Raw genomic sequence first — 15,774 nt, 5'->3', positions numbered from 1 at the left:
TCTTGTTCAGCTGTACTAGGATTACAAATATCCTCACAAACTGTAGAATTGTCTATAGTTTTTAAGAATTCAGAAAACAGTATAAGTAATTATATCCTTTATGATCCAGTAAGAGCATTTTTTATAGACTTCCCGTATTTTTTTCGTATTTTTTAATTCGAAAAGGTTAAACTTAAGGTTAATATGCGACTCGATGGAGGTCGCAAATGGTTGCAAAAATGACGACAAGTCATAATTCAAGACAGTCTATAAAATAAGACATGAACTCTTTCAATGATGCTGCTTGGACTTAGTAAAGAAAAATTATCGTCTATTTCCGCCAAAATTTACTTGAAATTGAATCAGCGTACCTCCTTGGATTGAGTTTTGCTTGTTTACGGAGAGAGGAGCAGCTAAAAGATTGGGGACGAGAGAGAAAAATGGAAAAAAAGATAGGGAGGAAAAATATTTAAATGCTCGTTCAAACTTCTTCTCTGATAAGCACACTTATAACAGTTGATTTCTCGCCATCTTGATTGTAGCCAAAGTCATTATGTGACGACACAATCTTGTCACTGAATAAGCACGCAATAGTTTTGTTTCTTTGAAATTAGCACCAACTGCATGGATGTAATTAAGCTTTTAGAATTCGAACCACCTTGGATTTCCCGCCAAAATTTCGATTTACGTCAGCGCGCACAGATAAGCACACATTGCTTTTGAAGCTACTAATCCTGAATAGAAGAACACCTTGAATTTTCCACCATGTCTTAACGATTTACAAATAATGATTTAGGTACTCCAAAGAGAAACACAATAGATGGGTAACACCTTGAATTTCCCGCCAGATTTACAAAGACACATAGGATCAGCACCTTTGTTACAGGGAACCATTTGGATTTCCCGCCGAATTTGCAAACTATCATGAATAAGAGCACATGGGATAATAATCTTTGAATGCTTTCTATTGAATGAGGATCAAACTATCTTGGATTTACCGCCAAAATACGAGATGATGAATAGCACTCACATTTGGCGTATTAATTTCAAAGAACTCTGATTGTTCAAAAATAATAAAAAAATCGTTTGGTTTTGTTAAAGCTGCGGTTCAGTATCAAGAATGCAGTTAGCTTGCTATTTCAAAAAGGCCCTCGCCTACCGTGAATAGTGCAGAGCGCATTAACAACTTGATAGTGCGAGTCTAGTCAAAGTATAAAAGAAAATAACTCTATTATATAGCTCATCTTTATATATATCAAACATGCTCGGTTACTCACGTATGAGTATATGCCGAGTTTGTTGCGTAACAGTTTTTGGTTTTGGAAAGACCGTCTATAATTCAATACCGCGATGACTGCAATATTCAGTATTTACGAAGAAATCCTTTTTTTTTTTGTAAAAATAGCTTTATTTTGTGGTTCAACATAAGTCTTGTATTTCCTGCCTTCTTTTGTTTCTTTCAGAGAGGGATCGACTCTACGAGCCATCTGCAAACCAAAGTAAAGAAAACCCTTTCATGACCATTAGCCTGTAACAGGTAATAAAAAGGTTTTCTTTGATCATAAATACAAAGAGGACAACTCAAGAAAAACAAACATAACAATGAACAAAAAGCTATTATTGAGTCCACAGGCCGACTACACGCGTCACTTGTTTTACAAGGTCATTTCTGAATATCGGTCACTCACGCGCCAAAACTTAAAAAGTGCAAATGTATCTCAAATCATTTACAGCAACGGCCGCAATAACGTTGGAATTGTGCTATGATGCATTTGAGTATTTCAAAGCGAGAAAAATAAGATATGAATTAGGGGGGAAACTCAATTTACGGGTTTTCCTACAGTGTTACAAGTTTTGTTATTATGCGGTAATTATAATCTACCTCAAGTGTTGTTTGATAATAGTGTGAACAAAAATTGTCTTATTTCATAGCTGATTTGAAGATTCAGCTTTTGGCTGTAATTAAAAAGCATTTCAGCGAGAACTACTGCGAGAAATACGAGAACTACTGCGAAGAAACAATTGCTAGCTTATCAATATCAAGTGCGCATTGCGCACTTTAGGTGCCATAATTCAACCAAAGATCAGGTTACAAAAGCAAATATATCTGAATCTTATAAATCTATTTTTTTTATATTGTCTGTATTCCTGTTTGACTCGATATTTTTCTAGTTTATGCGGCTCTCTCTTTACTCAAGGGATTGATTCGATTACTTGGATTTCCCGCCAAATTAGAAAAATAACAAAAGCCCATTGTGTGTAGACCGTCCACGAAAGAAAGTCCACGTGGAATGATTGTACAACGATTATCCATAAGTTTCTTACGAGGATTTTACATATCCTTTATCCTGATTTGGAAGCTTTTTTACCAATAATAAAAAGAGTTTTATAACTTCTTAAACATCATTTAAATTTATTAAGTTTTATCGTTCTAAGTCAACCATCTGAATTTTAAGAAAACGGGGCAAGTGAAAAAAATGTTTTAGGAAAGCTTTACCATTCTTGCTTAAGTGAGCCTATTGAAATAAATTCTCTTCTCTATGCATCACAAAGGGTAAAACACAACTTGAATATCGAGAAAACAAAAGAGCCTTTGAATTCGGCTTTATTTGCACCACTGACTTTCAGTCTTAATTGAATTGCAATTGCGCGCCAAAACTTATTTATTGCTAATTTATTATTTTGTCTTGAGACATCGATTCAGTCGAATTTCCTCTCCTTTTGCACTGTTTCTGCTTAATATGTTTAAAGTTTGGGAATTTGGTTTAATCCCCGGCTGATAATAGAAAAAAGATTGAGTTCAAGTTTTGGGTTTTCTGACCTAAATTTTCTATCCGCTACAAAAGATTCTGAGTTATTCAAGTACGTGAAGCCCTGATTTTCCAGGTTTACTTAGCCGATGGACAGGGTGAATATCGATAAAACGACCCTAAATATTTCTCCAGATGCTAGTGACAAAAGTATTCTCAATACCCTATAAAATTAACTAATCATTAGGTCGGCCATAATCCTGACTCTTAACCTGGATTAGATGAATAAGCACTATTAGGAGTCAGTAAACTTGAAGATGAATTCAATAACTTTTGGCGCCAATGATATCAAGGCAAATTAGTTTACATAATTTAGGTTTCATGCACTGATGCTCATTCGAAACTTGTCTCACATTAAAAAAAAAGAAAAAGAAAAAAACTCATGCAGTTAGAAAAACTTATGAAGATATAGAATATAGATAAGTTATAGTGCTTGGGAACGAGGTTATTCCGGGCGAAAGCCCTTGGAATTAAATTCGGAAAAATTAATTTCCGACCTCGCTGGGTATCGAACCCACGATCGTGGTGCTACGCGGTCCACATATCCTCATCATTAGAGAAACTTAGTAAAAATTTATGATAAATTTATGATAAATCGAGTTAGTGTGACAGACTTTAAGAACTTCTGCGAAGGAGGCTAGGTTTCGAGAAATTTTTATGGAATCTTTCTTTGGAAGGTTTTGATGGAGATACCTGATTATATAATTTTTTTTCGCTGGACCGTGTTACGACTAGAGCATTTATCATGTAATGTATAATATACCGGTTGATAACTTATATGATCTTCTGGTCAGTGTTGAGAGGCTTTGAATATGAAATAGAAATGATGCTCTCCTTCTCTTGGACTGAATGCATCTTTTCCAATGTAGTTGCAGACTCAACGATGGAGGCGAAGTCTGCATGACAATGTAACGACAAGCAACGATAAACTTCCTACAGTTTCCCCCGGCCTTTCTTCAATGGACGTCTTCAATAATAAGAATCCGACGCATTTATATCAGGCCAACAATGAATAAAACAGGGCTGAAGTAGGTTGAGCAAACCAATTTCAGAAAAAGGGATAAATAGGGGAAAAAAGCGCGCTACCCGTACGCCACCCTTGATTTTTTCCCGCGCATAGTTGCCATAGTACCGTGACAACAATTCTCAGTTAGTTTTAAATTGGGTTCAGTATTTACACCGATAGCATCATCAACAAACATGCCAGAGTCTTGTCTTCCTGTTTCTAAGGAATTTACATGCATTCCAGAGGAAGGTAAGCAAACAAACTTAACAAGCAGATCCAAAATAGATTTTCAAGAGCAAACAAGGGAAGACGAGTAAATCCTTTCATAAATGAATTCTTGGCTTGAGAGGCTGTCATTCAAGATATCGTTCGTTCTTCCTGGGAGATCAACGAGAAACAGATAAACTGACTTAAGATATTCGTAGTCCATCAGAATATGAATCTTGGTATTTTTAAATTGCAATGATCCCTTTTTTGGTACTTTCGCAATTAATTTTGTGTAACATACTCCTAAGGGCATAAGATCCCGGGGGTGGGTGGGGTTGGGGAAGAGGGCAGTATATGCAAGAACTGGGGCAAGAACCACAATAATGTATTTTTTTTTCGTTTTAAGAGAGGGAAGGAAGGAGAAGGTAAGGTCCGGATAAGAGATCGTCAGCCTTTAAATACAAATAACTTTATTTGACAATAGAATAATCTAAATGATATCAGATGACAAATTGCAAATCTGAGGGAGTAAAAAGAAAGGCAGTGTCAAGATACCCTGTACCCGAGAACCAATTTCAAAATACTATATACCCGGGAGTTTTTGATTTTTGAAAAAAATCGTCAAATAAACACATCTTTACCCATTGAAAGTATTCTCACTTTAATTAGAATAGTCAAGCGCTTCTGTTAACTATAAAAGATCTATATTTTCGCTTTTGCTGTTTTCTCAATATATAATTTTCGAGTTGCCTGGCATCAGTACTTTATAAAAAAAATATTGGTTGGCAACCCATAATTTCTTCTGCGAGTAATGTATATATGTGCATAAAGTAAGAATACTTTTTTTTCAACAACTTCTTCATGCTCCCCCTCGTCATAGTTAAATGAACATTCCCTAAATATAGTACGTTTTATTCAAGGCATTTCGTTGTAAACTTACAATTGATTTTCCTCCTTTTTAAAAAAAATTCAAGGGAATTATTCTTTACCCTGTATAAAATAGTCATTAACTTGAAAAAAATGCCAACACTTATTATATCTATAGAAAACTATATAAATATGCTTTGATGAGAAATCCGTCATAAAATTTACGGAGATTAAGAGACAAGGGCGCTGTTCATTAGGCTAAACTGATGATTCTGTTTGCAACATCACAAATAGAATTCGGTCTGAATGTAAATGCAAAGAAGAGCAAAGTAAAAATCTATCACAAAAAAATCCAATAACACACTCACCATCACTCTTTGGGAAAAACCGTATTAGAAAATGTCAATGAGTTTTTGGAAGTACTGTCACTACAAATGGCGAACTTACCCAAGAGATTAGTAAAGCTGCTGGTGCATCATAAGCAAAATTCAACCATTAAAAGAGCATAGATTGATTAAGTTAACTACAACGGTGAAGCGAAATTTCCAAGCAGTTGTCACCAATAAACACCCTACTATATGGATACGCAGAAGCATGGAACACAATAATAGAAAAAAGTTGTCAAAGCTTTTTAAAAAAGGCGCTATGTGGTAGCCTGCGTAACAGACAGGGCATCTAGCCATGACAACAAAAGAAGGGAAGAAAGTTTCTCAAAATTAATAGAACGAATGTGAACCATATATTTGAGAACTGGCTGCCTGGTTGGTCTAGTCGGTTCAACTTGATGGAAAAGGCCCTAAGACTGACTTCAAACAATCATCTACCCCATCTACAAACAAAACCACGCACCAAAAGCTAACATATCTAGTGGCACATCCCTGCATAGCTTCATTACACTTGATGTGTCAGTACCCCCAGGCAAATAGTATCTATAATTTCAAAGATGTGTTGCTATCATGAAACAAATTCTGTTTCCTAAGAAAAAAACATTCCAAGCTCCAGGCAGAAACCAAGAATTTTTTCCCGAGAAAAATTTCCTTCTCCACAATTAAAATGTTTACTATTTTTCCAAGCAACAAAACAACGTAATATAATTATCTCTAATTTTATTTATTTTTATTATTCAATTTAGAATAACTGTGTACAGTACCTCCAAAATAGACGTAACTGCCTGGTTTTTACATTCTATTTTCACTGAACTTTGATGACTTTGAATATTTATAAATATTTATTTTAGTTTTATCTTATTATTGTTATCATTAATTATTTACTATATTATTATTTATTTAGTGCATTTGTTATATGACACACAAGACACCCTACAGGGCTCAAAAAAAGATGGCCGCTTTCACTCTTAAAATTATCCGGCTGCAATACACAACTAGCAGTGTAATAGATATTGACGAAGTACCAGGTTTTCTCTAGTGTCGAAAACTTGATGTCTTTCACCAGTGGAATATACCATATCTTTCACAAGTGAAGATATCGCTGTTGAATTGGCTTGCTATTTCAATGAAGAATTTTTGGCTTTTGTTTTATTTAAGTTTTATCGATATCTATATGATAAACAGAACATTACATGGCCGCTTGGAGATACGAATTTTATCTTCTCGTATTCAATTTAGATATCTCACTCTTTTGCTGCGCTCACTCGAAGATAAAATTTGTATCTTCGCGCACCCATGTAATATCCTCTATATATTTTATCTCCAAGCTATGCAATTCACATGCAATCTTGGCTGTAACGTAATTTGTAAATAAACCATTTATCTATACATATCTAAAAAAATTAAATCATTGCAATCTAAAGCAATATTGGTTCTTGATGAAATTGATTGCTATTTTAAGCTTGGTTGGGATTGCTTGCGCCATAAATAGTTAAGAGTCCAAAATTCACTGATTCTACACTTGATGTCATTCATTTACTTTGTGTTATAACATTAGTCCTCAAAATGTTTGGACTTTTTCATCAGATGGCTGAATATAAAGATGCATTGCATTTTAATTACATTTTTGATTTCTTTCTCCTAAAAAATAGCAAGCTTATATTTAGACCAAAACAAGTTATATTAGTAGAGACTTTATTGCACCATCAGGTGATGGTAGCCATATATGACAGGAGGCAGGAACAATTGAATCTGGTTTAATCTTATTTACACAAGAAAGAATTCAGTTTTCCCGGAGAAAAAGACTATTTTTGTGCCTCCTGTCATGGCTGCCATCACATAATGGTGCAAATTGAAGCCTCAATCTATAAACACACCAAGTTGAAAATTTCTTGAAGTGTCAGTGCGTTTGTACAGCAATACTCATGATAATATTCAAACAATTTGATGACTGTAATGCATTGTAAACCATGAAATGGCTTGTGTTGAATCATCAAAATACTTTAGATATTTTCAGACAACTGGCATGTGCACCCATATGCATGCATGAGCACTATTGCAATGTTTGGGCTGCAATAATTTGAAATTTATTTTTTCTAAAGGCCAACAATTTAGAAATCATTTATTAATATAGTATGTATTCCTATGGCTATTGCAATTTTCTTTCAGTTTCCCTGATGAGCCTGGACTCTGCATGGGACAGATTTCCAGTTGGCCAGTGATAGGGAGTACTTACTTCCCAGGGTTTAGAACCTGTCTCATGGCCAAAATTGTCACATGGTGTTGGGCTGGCCATCTTGCCAATGATAGATGAGTATGTACTGTATCTTGAGAATAAGATTCTTAATGCTTGAGTTGTATACATATTTATGTGTCTACTCATAAGCAACCACTATAAACAAGGAAATGACACTTTAGGAAATAACAAGCCTGATATGGGAAAACATGAATACATCCAAGTAAGATATCGTCTATTGAGCTTGAACACAATGAACTAAGGTTTCCATGGATGTAAAACAACCCGTTTACTGATGCAACTCAAATCTGATTTCGATGTAATTATGTAGAATTCTATTCTTCTTCTTTTTCTTCTTTTTCTTTGCCAGCATCATCTGTAACTTCTAATGGGGTGACTCTAAACACCTCTAGCACAAGAGGCCTTACGAAGCGCTTCTGTTTTTCCAGTTCCCCTTTCAATCTCTTCAAATCATTTGGAATATTTACTATCTTGCCACTGAGGACCATATCTTGTTTGGCTTTTAGTGTGGCATCAAGCTTTTTGACTTTGACAGGTATGCGTGCAATCAGATTTAGTGCATGGAACTTCCCTTTCACCCTACGCCATGATGGCAACAGCAACAACTTTGCAATCTTAATGATCTCTCCACCCACGTTTGCTGTTGTAGTTAAGTTGAGATCAATGATTTGATGATAATGAACTCTTACAGACACTCTTGGACTAAATATAGACAGCTGATAAATAGAAGGGAACCTTGATTGATTCAGGCAGTGCTCTACACAACTGTCTCTTAGGAATTTCTCTGCAGTTGTTTGTAAGCTATGTTTTGTGCCAAGGTCTTCATTTTTCAAATAAACAGGAGAGCACAAATAAACTTGGATGGAAGGACACAGAAGTACAGCCACAGCAACAGGTAGGACTACCTTTAACATCATCCCTCTCAGCCTTGTGGAATATATAGCTATCAGTGTTGGAAAAACTATTGGAATAGAGATCAAAAGTCCATTGGCTATGTTACCAAACACACCACCGACGTTGTTGAGAACATCTCCAGCAACACTTATTATCCAAGCAAGAGAAGGAAAGATAAATAGAGCAAGAAAAAGGTAGTTTTTCAAGTTAGAATCTGAACTTTCCTTGGGCTTCTTATCGGAGTTGTTCTGCCCTTCCCTGCTTTTCTTGGCCATTCTCTTCCACGAATTTTTTCTTTGGTTGTAGATGGATTCAAGGTCACAAATCAAAGGAGTTTTCCTAAAGTTTATCGTTTCCAAGAGCTTCCGATCACGATCTAAACAATCTATCCTTATGAACTCAGGTGTAGCAGCTGTTCACTACGTGGCTTTTACGAAGTGAACAACAAGTATTTCTAGGGAGTGGAGGGGAATTGCACATAACATTCAAGACATTCGAAAACCCCAAAAAAGGACAGTCATTTACTCTTGTTATATGCTTTAATCATATGCAATACTTTAAACCTTGCAATAGTAGTACTGAATGTTTTCCCTCTTCCCATTTTCACCTTTTATATGCGAATATTTATATGCGAATATTTATATTTCCAGCCCCTCCCCCTAAGTAGGGCAAACAGGAGGGCAAACAGGAAGTCAAAAGACTGGTGAAAAGACTGGTAGCTATTCGATTCTTGCCAATAAGTTATCGATTGGACATCGAGTGATTATCGATCGCATGGAGACAAAAAAGGCGCGAAGTGCAAATTCGACGGATAAACATGGCGACTTTGGTCGAAAAGACTTTAGAAGCTTGCAATCTGTTAAATTTAAGAGAGATTCCCAAACAGTGGTCTGATCAAGCATGGGAGAATGATTTCTGTGATTTTGAAGGACTACCTGATGTGTTGGAAGGGAATGTTGAGGCAAATCAATACTATAGAAGAGGGCTTTGCAAGTTACTGGCTTGTTGTCGAACATGGTCCACTACAACACAAGACAGCACTGTACAAGGTACTGTAGGTATCTGAGAATCTTTAAACAGATCATATTACATTGATATCGTTTTTAGATATATTTCAAGGATTATTGGGAATTTCTTAACTCAAATATAACTTGGGTAAAAAATTTTAAAGCTTTTATTGGAAAATTAACCCGAAATACTGTAACCTAGTAAAATTTGAACGTTTCCATACCAGCCATAGACTTTTCCCGTAAACTCATCGCTATATAGCTGAGGAAACTTCTACTTACACTTATTTAACTGCTGTTATTGAAAATAGTGTTCTAAGCGGACGTGTTGGGAGAAGGGTACTATCGTCGTGTACGGGCTAGTGCAGTTTTCGTATGACTGTGGAAAGCTCAGTGCCGTAGGCTTGACGTGCCGTGACCGTGATACTTTCTAGAATTTTAATTGGATGATTTTTTTCACGCGCAATATGATTGGTCTAAAAGTGCCGTGATCTTGGCCTGACCGTGTCTGCGCCGTGTTTATGCTGTGTTTAGGGTATTTGATTGGATGGAGAGTAAATTCTCGTGCAATATAATTTGTCTGGCGTATCCCTTGCTGTGTCAGGATCGTGTTCGTGCCGTGAACTTTTCACAGTCATACGAAAACTGCACTAAGGAAGTATGTCATAGGTTTCCACGAACACACAAGTGGGACTTGAAGACACCAAGAATCGAACTCGGTGCCAAAGAACTACTACAATGCCAACCTAACCCTAAACCTAACCACTAGACTATGAAGCAAATTGGCTTGGTGGTCTCATTTTTTATTCATATTTAAACGATGTATCATCAAAATGTGCACATAAATATTTATTATAGCTTAATTTATGCTATCGTAGGGTGCAACTACTAGCTGACTACTCGAAATTTGAATTTGAATAGAATTCCCCTGACAATTCCAGTACATGACAATATAACCGGGAGGAGAGGCTACATATTGTTCTGTCATCCCCCCTTTTCATTCTTATACATACGAGTCTACTATGTTTTCAAATCTAAGCACCACCCACCCCAGATACCCGGTCTCAAGGTCGCTCAGCAATCCTTGCAAGGTAGTTTAGAAGGTTGTGTGCACCTACTCTTGTAAATAAATTGACTTTCTTTTGTAAGTGAAATTTTTCTAGTTTGATTATATGTAATATTTTTAATATTTGGTCAGTTCACAGTAATATGGTGTCTCCCCACTATCACCAGGGCTTAAAAGAACGGCCCAACATTGGACATACAGCCTGTAATGTCCAGCCAGGACTGGGTCTTGTCCAGTCAAATCTTTGCCTTGCTGGTCATTTTGACCAATAATGTTTCGCCAGAATATAATGTATGACTAAGTTAAAACTAATTTGGTCTGTGATCATGGCTGATGTCTGATTGGACATTGTTTAAAGCATTCTTGTGCTGATTTACTGAATTCAAATTTTAGGATTTTGGAATGTTTTGTCTGATAACGATGTATCTCTCAATAATTTGATTGCTGTCATCCATGCTATGGTGATGACTTGTAAAAGGTCAACCAAGCCAGGCCCTAAGGTAGAGAGTGGTGTCCTCTCTGCTAATATCTATTTAGTGCTTCTACAGATACCAGGTGAGTACCTTAAACAAAATTAATCAGGCTTTACACTTTAAACTAAGCTGCATCACCACACTAGAGTCTCCTGGGAACTTTTGTTACAGGGATAATTCTGAGTACTGGGTCCTGGAATATCAATCATCATAATCAGGGCACAAAATCAACTCTCACAAACTCACAAAATGCAAGTAAAATTTTAGTATTTAGTAAGAAAAAAATTAACCTGCTTAGTTTTGCAAGCATGACCACAGTCCAGAAATTGAAGGACTGAAAAGCTCAGGACTCGCATAAATTAATGTTTGTTATTTGCAGCGATCGATCACTTTTAAGTGACTTTTAAGTTTTTGCTAGTGAAAACAAAATTTACTAGCAAGGTTTTGCTTGGGGGTTTCAAAGTTAATTTCATGCGCTGTCAATGGCGGTATGAACCCTGCATAATTAATTTCTAAGAACTAAGATGAGAAGTATTGAGTAGTAATTTTCTTTGATTTGTGTTGTATTTAATCTTTTTTTAGGCAGTGGTGCTTACAGAGTATTTCATTCTTTGTTATTTCAAAAGTGCATTGATGTTCTCAAACACTGGCCAGTAAAAGGTTAACTGACTGTATAAACATTTGATTATAAAGTAATTTATTATAAAATAAATAATAAGATCTAAAACCTGGGATCTTAACATGTTATGTGACTACATTTCCTTCGCTCACAATATATGTGGTATACATACAATAAGTATATACACGAAATTGAAAATCTAGCTGAAGGTTCTACTAAAGGGTAGTCAATATCCTGGGCATTTGGAGAGTGCTTGATATACAGACACATTCATGAAGAGTGACAAAATGCTTTGCTTGGTAACTTGAATCAATATTCAATAGCTGCGGGGGGGGGGGGGGGGGTGGACATTCGTTTGAACCATCGAACCATCCCTATCAATGGGCATGTTCATTTGTACACATGTACAGTGCTTATTAATTACATTTCACTCCTTAAATAATAGAATAATTTCTAAACTCATACCAGTATTTATTTAATAGGAAGTGCAAAAAGAAAAAGGTCCAAAGCACCCAAGAACAATGAACAGCAATCTATAGGCAATGGGCGCAGGGCTAAGTCACAGCGCATGGCACAAGCAACACACCCCCAAGGTTCAGTGAATAATTAAAGTTAAAAATTGGATTTAAATCAGTCTGTGTTTTTTAATAATATTCACTAAATACAGGTAACTGTTTTTGATATTCAGATTCAGATATTCATAAACAGCACTTTAGCAGCCAGGCTGCTAAAAAATTAGGGGTCTATGTTTTACTTTTTGGCATCCTTTAGAAAAATCCATAAAAATAAACCTAGACACTTTTCAAAACTGTAATCGAAAATATGAAATGTACCAAAAAAAAACTTGGCTAATCACTGACGCAAAGTACATCAGTACGGCAGCTCAATGGGGTTAAAGTGAAAGCATGTGAAGGCGCCTCTGGCAGCTGCTATACAGTCCATGTATGACCATGGAGCATAGCTCTAACAAGAATTAGCATAAACTTTCTAGCATACTATCATGAATCCTGCAATCTGATTGGCTAACATACTCACTATCTATCCTGTGATAGATAGTGAGTAGCAAAAAAAGCTAAAAAACAAACAATATTAACTGACATGAAGCTTAATTTCAACATGGTTGGCTTTTGAATTAGTTGACAACAACTTGAAGAATTTGTGAATAAAACCGTTCATTTTAGCACTCATTAATCAAAAAACTGATCCCAAGAACTAATAAAAAGGTGGAAAATATTAGAAAGAGAGTTTTGACTGTAATATAAGAGGCATTAAGCTAAAGCTATAGAAATGAAAAAAAGTTTAAGGTCTTAAGTTAAGACATCAAGTTGAGATTGCAAAGATGAATGAAAACAAAGCCGCCGGTTGACCATTGTTTTTCAGTAAAGTTTTCAGTGTCATTCTTAGTTTTCAATACTATAGTATTAGCTAGTAGGTTTATGCTAAAACAATTAGACTACTTGTTCTCATTTTCTATGAGTCAAATAGTTGATTTGGCGCTATGTGCCTCATCGACTATCTATTGACTCATAGAAAACTCTACCTCGTAGTCTAATAGTTAATAGACGACTTTCATAACTCAGTTTCTTCAGATAGAGAAAATGAAGCCTTTTTACCAGAAACTATTAATGCTATCTGAGAAAATACTTCACGAAAACTATTTCCAGAAAATTTTGTAGAATTTGACTGCATACCAAAGAAGTTATGAAAGAACGAAAATAGAGAGTTTTGTATGTATTTATCACTGGAAGCCTTGGTGGCCTCGTTTTGGTGCATTTTCAAAACTTCAAATGCTCACATCTTGTAATGGATTCATTAATTTAAGTAGAAACTCACACACCTTATCTAAATCAACAAGATCAATGATTTAAAAGGGTTTTCACTCCAAAAACATTGATTTTTAATGTTTATGCAAATTAGCAGCAGCCAGTTATGAAAGTCGTGTATTAGTTGGGGTCAATTTGAGAGAAGGGAGGAAAAACCGGAGGTCAGGAAAAACCCTCAGAGTCAGAAAGTAAATCAACATACTCAGTTCACATGAGGCAACTTGGATATGAACCCTGAACCTCGGAGGTTAGAGACAAGCATTTTACCACCATGCCATCCTGACTCCCCAAGTTTTCCCCAGGTTCTGTACTTCTTAAGAGAAGGATCGGGAAACCTTTGACAATCTCATGACATTTTGTATTCTTTTAATCTCAGATAATAATGAGTCAGATGATCATGCAAGTGATGATGATGATGATGATGGTAGTGATGAAGATGACAACGAATATGGTGTAGCAGTCATATCCTCAGAAGCAGCCTCTGAAAATATTAAAGTGAAAATTATGGAACTTTTGCAGGTTCGTAAAAAAGTCCAAGTCAGTTGGAGCTAATATCAATCATTCAAGTAATTTCATTTTTTTAAACTTTATTCTCAACCTTCTCTTATAAAGAATTAATTATCCTTAAGCAAAGTAAGGTTTGGCTTAAAAAGTATACAAGTTGAGAGCAAAGGTACTGTAGTGTTGTGTGCCAGTCAGCGGCCACATCAGTTTGTGCATGTAAAACATTGGGCACCTTGTTGTTGGATATAAAGGATTTGAAGTAGACATATGAAATTGTGTGGTCTTCGTTCTTCTTGAATAAATGTTACTGCATTTTATAACAGTGAGTTTGCTATGATTTCTTTAATTTTCTTTCAGGATCTGGTTTTCTTGTTGAGCACCTATTCTGTGCGTCATTCAGAGCAGGCATGCCATGATATCATTCAGAGGCTAGTTGACATGACAAGGATTGATGCAAGTAGTGCATTGTCATCTGGCTTTGGTTTCTCTTCAAAGTGAGTTTCTTCTTATTACAATGTACAAAATAAATTATTGTGCTTACTATCCCAATCACAGACCGTTTTACTAATAAGTTATACTGTAGGTGCCCAGGGCTTAGCCCTTGAATTTTAAGTGGTTACCTCAGCGCGAACCCTGTTGTCAATTGTTGGTCATGATGACCAGCCAAATTAGTACAATCTTGACCATAATAATTCTTTTCTGGCTCAATGTTACAGGTCAAAAGGACCGGCAAGGCAAAGACTTCACTGGACAACTTCCAATTCTGTCCAGACATTGTCTGATGACCGGTCCTTATTTTGAGGCCTGGGTGCTTTGCCAGCATGACCATTATTGACATTTTTTTACTTGTATTCAACATTGCTCAAAACTTGCTATCATGACAAAGTAGGTTTTGTGGGACAACAATCCGAGATTCCATGACAGTTGTTGAGAAATACACACATAGTTAGCCATACATAAGCTTTATGGTGGATAACTTGTGACAGCCTAATGTGCGCATGGAATGGTACTGAATGTCTTGATTCATGTGCCTGTTTACATCTTTTTGCTTGTTGCCTCTAGCTTCAGTCTTTTTGCATTTTCATGAGCTATCCTTGGTTAAAAGTAATTCATTGATGTTTCATTCTAGGTCAGAACTTCAGAAAGTCAAGTCTGTTTCCCTGCTTGGTTACATGGTTAGTACTTAACACCCAAAGACCTTCCACCTCTGTGTTTGTAGTGTTCATCAATCAGAATACTATTTGATTGACATAAGCCAGACAACTGGAATTTAGACAATTAGCTAGCATCATAGCATCGTGTACTACTACATTTGACGGTAGTTTGTCAGCCATTTGTTGATCACACAACATGTCCACTGTCAGACAACTGTTAAAAGTCAAGTTGTTTTCTGTCAATTTTGACTTTCTTTATGATAATTTGCTGTAAGTAAAGAATATTTATCTTTTCCAGTCTGGTGTCCTAAAAATCCTACATTCTGATTGGCTGTGTGAGTGGGTGGTATTTTCTGTTAGGCACTATTATTACTTTTGTAGAAGCTGTGGGCAACAGCCAGTTTTTTGGTGAAGTAATGTTGGGTTATTGACCAACCCTGGATGACAGTTGATCGACAGGGCATCTAGGGTACTGTTCTTGGGTTTTACCAAAGAGAAGAAAGCAACTGTATCCTGTTGATTGTTGCTAACCAGTATATACACTGTACCTGTTGATTGTTGCTAATCAGTATATACGCTGTACCTGTTGATTGTTACTAACCAGTATATACACTGTACCTGTTGATTGTTACTAACCAGTGTAAACACTGTATCCTGTTGATTGTTACTAACCAGTGTAAACACTGTATCCTGTTGATTGTTACTAACCAGTATATACACTG

General features: G+C 36.0%; 2 protein-coding genes across 3 annotated transcripts in view; one reads left to right on the top strand and one right to left on the bottom strand.

The window, feature by feature from the left end:
- Positions 1–5,960: 5,960 nt before the first annotated feature.
- LOC116294806 (uncharacterized) lies at positions 5,961–8,834 on the bottom strand. The gene has a single exon (XM_031702467.2). It carries the CDS (start codon positions 8,679–8,681, stop codon positions 7,827–7,829), a length of 855 nt encoding a protein of 284 aa, XP_031558327.2. The 5' UTR covers positions 8,682–8,834; the 3' UTR covers positions 5,961–7,826.
- Positions 8,835–9,204: 370 nt separating this feature from the next.
- The window catches only part of LOC116294802 (condensin-2 complex subunit D3-L), a 30,116-nt gene continuing 23,546 nt past the window's right edge, over positions 9,205–15,774 (top strand). For both annotated transcript variants that reach the window (XM_031702461.1, XM_031702460.1), the window contains exons 1-7: positions 9,205–9,455; positions 10,873–11,034; positions 11,535–11,612; positions 12,054–12,164; positions 13,771–13,913; positions 14,256–14,392; positions 15,028–15,073. In XM_031702461.1, the coding sequence (XP_031558321.1) occupies positions 9,224–9,455; positions 10,873–11,034; positions 11,535–11,612; positions 12,054–12,164; positions 13,771–13,913; positions 14,256–14,392; positions 15,028–15,073 (909 nt within the window). In that variant the 5' untranslated portion in view covers positions 9,205–9,223. The remainder of the gene's footprint in view (positions 9,456–10,872; positions 11,035–11,534; positions 11,613–12,053; positions 12,165–13,770; positions 13,914–14,255; positions 14,393–15,027; positions 15,074–15,774) is intronic.

Source organism: Actinia tenebrosa, unplaced genomic scaffold (assembly GCF_029948245.1).
Source record: "Actinia tenebrosa isolate PJP-AT-01 unplaced genomic scaffold, QUT_ActTen_1.0 PGA_scaffold7__59_contigs__length_16204524, whole genome shotgun sequence".
Lineage (NCBI taxonomy): Eukaryota > Metazoa > Cnidaria > Anthozoa > Actiniaria > Actiniidae > Actinia > Actinia tenebrosa.
This window is presented reverse-complemented; position numbering and strand designations above follow the sequence as displayed.